At 39.5% G+C, this 12,487-nt stretch overlaps 2 protein-coding genes across 7 annotated transcripts in view; both read left to right on the forward strand.

Annotated features, from left to right (window-relative positions):
• Window positions 1-3,989, forward strand: part of ablim3 (actin binding LIM protein family, member 3) — a 62,861-nt gene extending 58,872 nt beyond the window's left edge. For all 6 annotated transcript variants that reach the window (XM_088081275.1, XM_088081274.1, XM_088081276.1 and 3 more), the window contains 6 exons: window positions 544-573; window positions 942-997; window positions 1,258-1,324; window positions 1,434-1,444; window positions 1,577-1,657; window positions 2,674-3,989. In XM_088081275.1, the coding sequence (XP_087937401.1) occupies window positions 544-573; window positions 942-997; window positions 1,258-1,324; window positions 1,434-1,444; window positions 1,577-1,657; window positions 2,674-2,787 (359 nt within the window). In that variant the 3' untranslated portion in view covers window positions 2,788-3,989. The remainder of the gene's footprint in view (window positions 1-543; window positions 574-941; window positions 998-1,257; window positions 1,325-1,433; window positions 1,445-1,576; window positions 1,658-2,673) is intronic.
• An 809-nt stretch (window positions 3,990-4,798) lies between these two features.
• The window catches only part of afap1l1a (actin filament associated protein 1 like 1a), a 31,057-nt gene continuing 23,368 nt past the window's right edge, over window positions 4,799-12,487 (forward strand). The window contains exon 1 of the mRNA XM_042493069.2: window positions 4,799-5,412. Within this exon, the coding sequence (XP_042349003.2) occupies window positions 5,370-5,412 (43 nt within the window). The 5' untranslated portion in view covers window positions 4,799-5,369. The remainder of the gene's footprint in view (window positions 5,413-12,487) is intronic.

Below are 12,487 nucleotides of genomic sequence, written 5' to 3' on the forward strand. Positions count from 1 at the left end.
AGCTGGTGTCCCATATCCTGGTTTATTTATGAGCAGTAAGATCTCTCATTAAAGCTGTTTCTCCAATGGGAGGGGACACAACTGAACGGGACTCTGTTGGCTACGGTTGAAAGGCAACAAAGGCTTGTACCCATGCAAGCTGTGTTTTGTGATTAGATGCTGGGTCGTGCAGTGTTTCTTTGTGCTCAGTTGTTTGTATGTTGTTTTATATATATATATATATATATATATAAATTTATTTATTTCCTCCCTGAACCAGTCCTGTCTGGCCTCCTTCTGCCTTCTTGCCCCTTTGATGTTTTGTGTTTCTCCCAGGGCTTGCTGGGTATGCAACTTGCTCCGTCTCTCTTTGTTACGCCTCTAACTAGACAGATGGCTGTCAAATCTCCAACGCCATTTCCCCTGAATATTTTTTTGAGGAAATTAATCAAAATTTAGAGCAGGGCAGGTTAAAAATGCAGTTTTGGGGGTTTGGGTTGGGTTTTTTTTTGCAAAAAGTGAGATGTCATGACGTTTTAACAATGTGACTTTGTTATTTTACAGCTCCCAGATCTCAGTACAGCGCTGATAGCGGTGAGTTTATCATTAATGTTTTATTATAAAATGATTTATGCCGATCAGACTTCTGGTTTATTTAAATGCCATTACTTTAATATTTTTTAATTATTGATTTAATATGGTTTTCAAATGGAGGTTGTTGTTGTTTTAAATCACGTGTTTGTGCTGGATACAATGACCTTACATAAACAAAGCACCAACATTGTGTGCAAACATCTGGAACTTTAGGATTTTTTGGGGTTAGTCATCAGCGCCATCTTCTGGCACTGACCTGGCACTGATCACATGATTTCAATGTGCCAAACTACATTAAAATATTTGGAAATTTTAGAAGCGATTGGCTTGACTGGGGTAATATTTAACTGCTGCTTTCTGTGTTGTAGACTTTGGTTGTAAGTCCGCCTCACTACCAGGATACGGACGCAATGGCATCCAGAGGGTGAGACCACAGTGAAAAAAAAGGGACACAACAAAGCGTGATTAGCTGTATTAATTATAAAGTACTTAGGCTCATTTTGATTGGTCTGAACAGCTTTAAAATTGCATCTGTTTTATGAAATTGACATTAACTTTGAGTCACTGGAATTGGCAATTGAGGGGCTTTTATTATCTCCAGATACATATGTTGACATTTCTCAGGCTGAAAACATGCAAAGTATCTGTTTATGTTTAAGTCACTGTCCCTCTCATCACCTGCAGCCTCAGAGTGCTGATTGCTACCAGTACCAGTATGACAGTGGCAGTGAGGTCAACTGGGGAAGCAGAGGTAATTTAATATGCATTTAAAACACCTACCCTTTATTAGATTGAAGCAATTAATTCAAAGGTTTTTTTTTTTCTCATGTACTGACTTAATTTTCATTCTTTCCTCCCAGCAGAGTACAAGGTAAGGGTTTAAATTAATCTCTTGAATAATTCATTCCACTTGATTTAGCCTGTATGTGGAATAATCCCAGTGTTATTGTAACTTAATGTCTAAAGTTTGATAAATCATTGCTGGCCCTCTCTCTCTCTGCAGATTTACCCCTATGAGGAGCTCATTGTCACCACCAGAGGTCGCAACAGGCTGCCCAAAGATGTAGACAGAGCCAGGCTGGAGGTAAGTTATGAATGGGCCTTTAGGGCTAACTGTGCTGGGAAGATGTTGTCCCTGGCCTACTTAAAATCTAGCACCTGAGCCAAGATTTTAGAAATACAAAGGCTACGTCTGCAGCAGATTACCACATACTGAAGAGACTTACAACAGGCCACCATACAAACTCTGAAAAATACTTTACAAAAATATGTATTCATTAAGCTGTGAGGTGATGTTTTCTGTCAATTTTATGTCCTGTCATCGTGGTAAGGTGCCAGCTATATGTTGAAAATACTCCTTTTTTTCATTTATTCATTTAGGATTCTTTGCCTAAAACAATCAATTTTAGTAAAAAGAAATCAATTGCTGTTTTTATCATTGTAACCTCAACGTTCTCAATGGCAACTATGGCGAAGTTGAAAAGAATATTAGAGGAATGTAAGGTTTAATTTGATACTGTAAAAGTGACAGGTATTATGTGATAACCGTTACCCCTTTTCCACCAACATGGAACTGGGTCGGTTCCACTTCCAGCACCAAATTTGGAAGTGTTGACAGCATTTTGACCAAGATTAAATTGGTTAAGAAGCTGAAAATTTACTTCTCAGCTGGAACCAAAAAGCTGAAGGTTTTTCTTGACCTGAAGTGCAAACTGGGACCACATTCATGGGTGTCATATTCTACAGGTTTGCAAGAGAGTCAAGTAAGAAATCATCAGAAAAAAAGAAAGGCATACAGTGGTGTCATTAATATTTGGTCCATTCTTGTTTTTCGGGTAAAAACAAATATCTTTAAAAACACAACAAGAGTTTAGCCTCTACTGTTTATTTCTGCTGTGAAATGTATGTAATCTATGTAACACTTTCCATAGATTACACATCCTTGAATAAAATGTTTCCACTCAAAGCTGGTGGAAATACAGGCTGGTTCTCTAGATAGCACCGAGTTGCCAAGAGTTCTGGACAGAACAGGTTCAACAACCAAAACTAATTTGGTGTAAAAGTGGTATTTGATTCATTTCTTTATCCCTGTGTCCTCAGCGTCACCTGTCCCCTGAGGAGTTCCTTCAAGTGTTTGGCATGACTGTGGAGGATTTTGACCGCCTGGCTCTGTGGAAGAGAAATGAGCTCAAGAAACAAGCCCGACTGTTTTAATAACACATGGACGTCCGTTGAATACTGCCATAACTAGAGCGAGAGGACTGTGAGAGGGGAAGAAAGAGATGGGTAGATTTCTGCTCAGTTTCACTGCCATGGCTGAGAACCTGTTCTAGATCTCCTCATGTATGACGAACCAAAATTCTGGTCACACCAGCGTGGTGGACTTCTGAGATACTGAGGGAAGGCCACAGAGACGTTATGCACAGACGGACTGATAAACTGTTACAGGGCTGCCAGTGCAACTGTGGCAGTGTGCTGGAGTGGTGTGTAAGCAATAGAGACTGTAATACATTAAGTGATGTGCTTTTCTTAAGCCTGAACAATGGAAAGAGGCATGACTGTGCCCCTATAAGGCCACATGTGGGGATGTCTGTGACCAGAGCCGCAGTACTAACACAAAAAGAGGAGAATTTTGGCTTTGCCTTATTTGTTATGCTCTCTTAGTTATGAGTGTGCAGCACCAGCAATCTGAATGAGTAGAATGTAGATACAGTATATCATTTATGACACTTTATCAGTGTGAATGATTAGATGGGACGATTGAGTTGAGTGAGCATACAGCATAACTTTGCTTTGGTTTATGAGGATGCATTTTGTTGGGCTAAACTCAGCATTTTGTTTTTGCTCTTTCACCTGTCCCTCTGGTTTACACTAATTGATATACAATGAGACAAGTAACTATCTGAGGTGGGCACGGCTTTTTTTTAAATCGTATGTGTGACCTGCATTGATTTGTGTGCAAATGAAAACCAAAGTGAGAATGCAAATATACAGATTAGTAGATCACTTCCATGTAATGTTCTGGTTAAATAGTTAAAAGTCACCAATAGATACAGTTCACTGTGCAGCTGTATGGTAACCCAAAAGAATGTGCAATTCAGTAGATTAAATAGATAAAGGAAACACCACTTCAGTCCTCCTGCTCCATGTTTTCCAGCTCATTGCAATAGAGTGATTACTAAATGTTTTAGGATGAGGACTGAAGTCACCATACATTTACATCCACCATTACTTATATTATTTCAGAATGATAATCCAATAATTTTGTAGCTACAGAGATTATATTCATTCACAATGAAACACTCTGCAAGGTATTTCACACACTGACAAAGATCCAGGGTTGTTGAAGACTTTACTTCCTTTGAATACTGTTATTTTTGATTTTGGCACTAAAAATTAAACTTGAAACAAACTGAGCTTCCCCTTTTTTTTATTTGTTATTGGGAACCATCACTTGTAAAATATGTTGTTAAAGGTTTACTGTGTAGGATTTAGGGGCATATATTGGCAGAAATGGAATATAATAAGTATGCTGATTATGTTTCCATCACCTTACAATGAGCTGTTTATATGTACTTAGAGAGTAAGTCGTCGTCATGGGTAAGCAGCAACCTCCGACATTAAAAAATGGCAATGATGCAACTGCAGTTCCTTGAATGGCCACTAGAGGCTGGCTCCAAAACAGAGTGAGTCCCCATAGACCCCATGTTAAAATGGCTCAAGGCTTCAAAACAGAAGTCCACTAAACAATGGATGAGTCACAGTCCCTTTACTATAATACATCCATGGTCACAGTAGCTATATTTATACAGTAGTCGAGAGCAAACCAAAAACTGACTTTAAATAGGACCATCTTTGTTTTTTGTGTCAGAAAAGAATGTCAGAAAAAAAACTTTTTTTTTTTAACACAACGCTGCTGCTTTATTCAGTGTTTTAACCAGTTTTAAACACCTGGTCTGTTTCCTTTAGCTGGTTTCAATATGCAGTATTTATCACTAGATGCCACTAAATCCATTATGTCATTAATGTAACAGTTTGACGTTTTGCAGTTGACTGTAAATGTGGAAAAGTTTAAACAAAACTTTTGGCTCAGTCCAAAAGTAACCAGCACAAAGTTTACTTGTTGACACACTTTACCTCCTGTGTTTAATATGTAAGAAACAAAAACAAAAAGAATGCTTAAAAAATTGTCAAAGTATCGCCATTTCTTGGCCTAAATCAGTTTCTAGGCAACCAGCGGAGACTACTTCCGGCTAAGAGACAAGTGGAGTCGCGCGGAACATCAGGCACCTTACCCACGTTAAAGCAGTTTATTGTCGTTATTACATTGTAATATGTGTACGAATTAAGCAAACTAGATAATGCGTTTTATTCTGTGAGCTTTATAAACGCTGCTAGACGCATGTTGTTACGTTTGGACAGAGCCGGGCTCCCTGTCTCCCTTTGTTTCCAGTAGCCTTTTTATTCCAAGCTAAGCTAACAGGCTGCAGCTGGCTCCATTTAAGCTAACGGTTACCGCTAAATTGCATATTTACCGTACAGACCTGAAGAGTAACTTGTTAACTCGGCAAAAGGGTAACTACACATACAACTACCTAACTGTAGGAGTCATTTGACCGGTCTCGCTCCGCTCATTGAGCAGCTGACACTAGGACCCAGCAGAGACGCAGCCTGCCTCGAGCTCCAGACCAGCGGATCTGTAAAGTATCGACTGTATCTGTCAGCGGTGGCTCCACACGCCGCCACACACTCACTTACTCACTCATGGGCCTGCATTGAATTTCAACAACTCTCACATGGACAGCATCACCAGAGGAATGGAAACAAACGGCACCAAATGTAAGTTCACTTTTCAAGCTGTAAACACTGCTGCAAAAGAGATTGACCGGTATGGTGAGTGTTGTGTGTTAGTTTGTGAAGATGGATTTTGATATGCATGTTTATTTTATGTGTTGCATTTTTTTTTTACAGCTGTCAAAACCTTCTCACACACCCACTGTGTGTGTTTCTGTCTTCCCACACCTTTAACTGCAGCACCCTCACTTAGACTAACTGCACTGTTTTTACTGGTGACATACTGTATGGGAATATTGCTTGAAATGTGTATACCCCCAAATTAGTTGTTTTTTTTTACATTCCTGCCCTCAATGCAGTTATCTTTTTTTTCTAATATTTATCTCAACATTTGTGTTCTCTCTATGTTACTATTACTACAAGAAATCATTTGTCTGAGACACTTCCTTTTCCCTGTAATTCCCCCTCCTGTTGCACATCTAAGAAGAAACAATGGAAGTGCACTTTAAACAATAAATAACAGTTGCTTTGGTCTCCCCCCCAGCTGCTTGGAGAGGCTGAGAACCAAGTGTTCATCTAAAGTTTGATTGTTGTTTCAGAAAGTGAACCTCACTCATCCTCAGTCAAGTTAAATATCTGAATGTGGAGATGAGATATTTGGAGATTAGGTGGTCATGGTAGTCATTGTTTGATATTGGACACCACCAGCAGAGAATTCCTCATAGAAATCTCTGGAGTGCTGCAGCTCTCTTGTGTTGAAATAGAAAGAAATACAAAATGTGTTTCCGCCCCATGTGTTTTTCTGGGAGGGGTGCAGTTGCCCCCCTGCACAGTACAACATTTTTCCACATTGTAACTGAAAACAAATACACTTGCCCCCCCCGCAGACTTTGGCACAAGTTTAGAAGTTACAGCATTACCAGGGCGAGGTGTGGCCCAACTCAGCATTTCACATATGAAGTTATGATTTCAGTTTATAGTTTATTTGAGTTTGTTTGATCTGTTTTTACACTTCAGTTGATGTTGCTGTATCGTGTTACTACAGCTGTAGAGTGCTTTTCATAGACTTGTTACCAGCCGCTGGGCAGGTAAACATGTGAGAGTGATTATAACGTCCAGCTTAATGGACATTTTTACTCAAGTGACTCGGGGTGAAAGGAAATGGGACAAACTGCATACATGGTACTTTATTTTATTTCCAACACCTTTTAACAGCCTATTTGCCTTTAAGAAAAACACCTCATTGAAGTCACATATGTCACTTCTGCCTTTCCCATCCATCATTTACTAATTTGGCATCCATCCTCACCTTGTCAGTGCATTTGGATTATGTAGATGTTACCAGTGTGTTTGGTGTGTACACAAAGCATCTTAAGGAGGAAGTGTCTCTAGGTGTTATCCAGGTTGGGAGAAATCCTCGCCTGACACTCTCATCTCTCTCAACCCACACAAACACACAGGAATGTCGCTTGACTGACTTTCTATCTGGGCTTTGTGTTTGTGTTAACTCAACAGGAGAAAACACACAGTGATGGCTGGTGATACCTGGGGAGCACCCTACTGTTTATGTGGTCTTTGAATCCTCTGATCAGCTTCTGCTAAAAGACTTTCCTCATTTTTCCCTAAATAAAGCTACAAGTAAGAATCTACCCATTCATGGTTTAGTCTAAAAATATCAGAAAATAAATGCCCTGAAACAATACAGTAAAGTTGTGTGCAAGGAGGTAAAAGTTGCTATAAAGCTTTGCAGAGATAAAGAAAACTGCAAAGATAGGAGATAATGTGAATTAGTCCTTATGAAGGACACCCATCACATTACCATTGTTAATATATATAATATGATATCTTTATATGAAATGATCATTGTCTCAAAGGTTATTTTTGTATCTTTTCTGACTGTCAAATCTAGCTGTGTGGAGTTACATGAGTACAGATATCAAGCTTGGTCAGGTTGATGGGAGGCAGGTATGAGCTTGAATTGGTGGGAGCTTGTTAATATGCACTATCCAAGCCAGCTGGAGCAGCGGTGTAACAAAGGTTTTGTTTCCACAGTCGCCTCAGTGTGCACTGTGAGGAGCAGAGCACCAGGTGGGTGTGAGAGGGGAGAGGCTGTCCCTGCAGATATGCATTTCAGTGGAGGGATTGTCTGTGATTTAGCCCAGCAGATATGATGAATCGTGGCTTTTGTCAGAATGTTTGGGAGCATATGGAAGAACTTGTGGACTAAACAGTGATCAGCTGTGGACTCTACAATGATGCATGAATGTAACATATTGCTCATGTAAGCACAATTCTGCTGCATGTGCACTAAAATCCCCCCTCCATCCATGTCTTTCTTCTTATGAGATGGTTCGCTCCACATATCCACATTCCACTGAGAAATCTATGTCAAAAGCAGTGTGTTTGTCAACCAACCAACCGCTTGCTCTAAGTTACAATGTATTTTGTCATGGCACAAATGTAAGTCTTCTGTCTTACGGAGGATGTGTTTGAGAGTAAACAAGGATTCGAATTGTTAAAAGCTGAATTAAAACATAGTGTCAGTGGGTACGGGTTAGCAGGGCAAAAGAGCACAATTTAAATGCAATCTGCTGTCGTCATCCAACCAGTGGTCAGTGACCTCACTGTGCGTGCATTTATGTCATATTACTCATTATGCTGTAATCTGCATTTTCACATAGCAAAAGCAGAGTTTGTGGAACTTTCCTCCAAAGTTTAGATCATTCTTAAAGGACTATTCCAGATGTCTTAATGTTATAGCTGTAGCTGATTTAAGGGGACAGTTCACCCAAAAACTCTTATTTTTTTCACTCTCCTGAAGTGTTATTTGTATTAATCTAACTGTAGATCATTTTGGTGTGAGTTGTATTGGAGATATCAGCAGTAAAAATGTCTGCCTTTTCTTGAATATGAAAAAAAAAAATGAAAAAAATCAACAATGTCGCTTTCCAGAAAGAGAGTTTCATGTTGGAACTTTTTTCTCTCTGCCGAACTACACACACCAACCATATCAGCGCCCAGAAGGAAGTGTGCATCTACTCATGGAGGAAATGCCCGTGACAGTGTGCGATGTACACATTAATGGCGTCCTTCTCGGCTGAGCTGTGACATTAGCGAGCTCACATGAGCAAGCAGTAGCCTTTCATCCATATCTCCAACTCTCGGCAACTCATACTACAATAATCTAGATTGATAAATACCACTACAGGTGAAAGGAAAAATGTGTATGTTTGATTTTGTTTTGAATAGTCTCTTTAACTAAAATGTAATGCATTCATAGTCCAAATTTTGGATGCAGATGCTCAGCTCAGAGTCCGATGGGGCCAAGGAAGCAGGAGGCTTCACAACAATAAAATCTCATCCTGTGTTTCAGTTTGATGTCAACACTACTTTCCATTCACTTTGACATCTCAGTTTCACATCCCACTGTAAAGCCTACAGCGTAACACACCCAGGTCAGCTTCAAGGTTGATCCTGGAAGTAGACATAAAAAAGACAAAAGACAGTTAATATAGTTGTTTTGGCAACATACTTCCCTGTTACAGTTATTTTATCAAGAGTTTTTTTTGGACATAAAAGTAGCGTTTGGGCATGTTGATACTCATCCCTCCAGTACTCTACATTACATACAGCATTTTGTATATATATATATATTTATATATGCCCCATCATGCATGAGCTGTAAATCATGGGTGATTGTGGAACAGCCCTATAAGAAGTGGAATTCCCCTCTTTAACCCTTGAGATGACAAGATCACTGTGATTCATGTGGCTGAGATATGTGCAGTGTATTTGTGGCTGTGCACACATGCATTGTATAGTATAGGCAATGGTCATTCTCTGGCCAGCTGTTTATATATGGTTTCCATGGAGGTTGCACAACATTACCGCAGGCAGCTATAGGGTATATGACTCTCAAAATTATGGTGTTTGTTGCAGAGGGTGGAAAGTGGCTCTGCCTGGTGCGTGCATGCATACAAGTACAAGCAATATACTCAAAAGGAAATTTATTGGAGAGTCTTGGCAGAATATAAGACAGCCTTAGTTAGACTTGCCTCACCTGTTATTTCTTACTATGCTACAACAGCCATAATTTAGCACTGACTTATGAGTCATGTTAATTTACAGGTGTAGAAATTGTAGTTTTTTGACCTTAGGGGTAAATTCAGGGTAGCAGTTCAAGTAGTACAGTCATACAAAGAATACAGTGTATAGATAGTACTGAGAAAAGTGGTTTTGGTATGCACTTAGTAGGCTTTAAACAAAGTCTATGAAAAATGGTCCATGGTTTGTCATCTTTTTGTCCCATAGAAACATCAGTATTGTGTCAACAAGGAGTTACTTAAAAAGCCAGTAGAAGCGGTATAGGGGGGTAAATTGACACTGTCATCATAGCTAAGTTTGTTATGTTTTTATTAGTATTTTATTGGTGTTACAGAGTAGTTTCTTAGAATGTGTTTGACTAAATCCTGGATTTATATGTTTAGCATTGTGTGGTGAAATATTATCACCTTGGAATTTGGGGATATGGGAAAGCTTTATGTGCCACAGAAGTAGTTACGCAGTGCTGAAGGACATCATTCAACACAGCAACCCTCCAAAATGTCTATGCAACATTATAGGTCTGCCTCCAGTTTTTATTAAAAGAGACACTGTTGGGCATCTTATTTGATTTTAGGCTCCTTAACCTCTTCTTCAATATTGGTGAATTTATGCTGCAATGAAAACTGACAATGTAAGTGATGGTTGACTTTGGAAATAGTAAAATTGCATCAAATTAGGATTCACAGGATTAATCCAGAAAGAAAAAAATGATTTTTTTCTGTGTGGACTAATTCATACGAATTTAGAGAACTACATTAATGTTGCACTTAAGAAGGCTGCAACTAACAAATATTTTCATTGTCGATTATTTTCTTGTTTAAAACATCAGAAAATGGTGAAAGAAATGTCAATCAGTGCTCACCAAAGTCTAAGATAATGTTTTCAAACTTCAATTTTGTTAATAACCCAAACACATACAGTTTGCTGTCCTATAGGGATAAAGAAATATATTAATATTAATATTTACATTAAGAAACTGAAATCACATCATTTAGACGTTAAAAGTATTTACACAAACCAATTAATCGATTATCAAATTAGTAGGCGATTAATTTGATAGTTGACGACTTCAATTAACCTTTGCAGCTGTATGTACAAAATTTTAAACTATAATTTTAACTACTCATCCTAATACAAGGAAAAAGGTAAAGGCATCCACAGGAGGTTGTGCTCTACATGATGGTTAGATGCAGATGACAGAAAGAAGGCACTGAGAGTGCCCTAGTTTTCAACCGAAGACAGCGCTCTGCTCCAGTCAAAATCCCATTAACACAAAAAATCCCAAGTGGAGACAAAGCAGCTCCTTTTCCCGCTTTGTGTATGTGTGTCAGTAATTTTGTGTGTGTGTGTGTGTGTGTGTGTGTGTGTGTGTGTGTGTGTTTGCATGTGTGCCCTGTGTATATTACCCTTGTCTGTGCAACATCAGTAAAGCAGTGCTTCCACTTGCAGAATAGCATCTTTCTCAGTATGTGAATACTTTTCTGTGAGCGAGACATAGCATCGTGGTGATCTCATAGGACTCAGGGCAGATATGGGATCTGAATAATACTAACTGAACTGTAGGGCCTTTGTGTGGCAGCAGGCTGAGTCAAGCCCTCTGTGCCATCTCAGACCTGAATACACCAGAGAGCAAGAGATGAAAAATGAGAAAGAGGGGAAGGAGGTTTGGCAGACAGACATTCCCTACATCATGGTCAGTTCTGTAACCTTTGACCTCTGACCTGAGTCCATATTGAAAAATACCCTGATGCAATAGTTCCCACCTGGCTAGTACTATTCCATGACTTCTACCCATCTGTCCGTTTTCTGTGCCTGCCTTTCTCTGTTCAGAATCACTTGGGAAATCCATTTATCCCATAATGCATTGGGAAAAGGAAATCCAAGCCTCCAGGAATGGTGCTGGGCTTTGAAGCCAATTTGACATAGTGGCTAAACTGTGGAGTTACAACTTCTGGGTACATCAGGTGATGCCGTAGGTCCCAGAAAGTCTTTTTTTCAATTCCTATAGACTTTCGTTGTGAAAGAAACGTCTATGGACCAGTACATACATTTTTTTGAGGGTCTTAACCCCCCAAAAATGACTTGTTTCACAATCGGGATTTGATCCATTTGGTCCGATAACAAAATTACTCTGTTTTATCCCCATTCATGTTAGCACAGGGCTGCACTAGCTGCTGTGGCTGCAGAAGTCTCTAGTGTGTATGCTCTATGGGCCCAACAGTGCAAAAGATCTGGGTATTTTTGTACCCAGGGAAGTCTGAAAGAATTTTTTTTTTTTTTTTTGCTTCATGCGCCATTGAACAACTTAGATTGGAATGAACAGGGCCCTGCCTTCAGTGCTGTATCCAATTCTCTTTATACATCCATGGAAAAATACCATCACGGCCCACCAATCATCACAGTGTAAAACAAGCACATTCAATGATTCAGTAGCTTTGACACAATTAAAGGGAAGTAAAGGATTACAGGATGGATGCATTTGACATAAACAGTTTTGGAAGAAGGAGTAGGAGGGAACACTGGGCAAACAAAAGAAAAAAACTCTCTTTGTGTGAGGATATTATAAACTGTAAAAGACTCCTCATTGCTTGTTTTCCTCCATGTCACACTATACGCTATGAAAGTATCTCCTTGGCACAAATCTTTGTTCATGATGCCCCACATCTGTCAGTTTTGGCCATTATTGAGCTGATCAAATGCAATCTGATCCCAGGTTAATGCTTACTAAAACAATACAAAAGTGAATAAACAGTAGATGTGAGATGGAAAAAGGAGCAGCTTTGCTTTACTAACCTGACCTGTAACTGGGGCCCTTGAATGTCTTTTGCTGCTGAGATAGTAGCTCCCTGCTATCCCCACTGCTCCCAGATTACTCTGCAGTGAAGCCATGGATGTAATGTGTGTGTGTGTGTGTGTGTGTGTGTGTGTGTGTGTGTGTGTGTGTGTGTGTGTGTGTGTGTGCGCGTGTGTGTGCGTGTGTGTGCGTGTGTGAGTGTATGAAAACATCAAAAGCTTC

Source organism: Plectropomus leopardus, chromosome 8 (assembly GCF_026936395.1).
Source record: "Plectropomus leopardus strain MGB_pleo_1.0 chromosome 8, ASM2693639v1, whole genome shotgun sequence".
Classification (NCBI taxonomy): Eukaryota; Metazoa; Chordata; class Actinopteri; order Perciformes; family Serranidae; genus Plectropomus; species Plectropomus leopardus.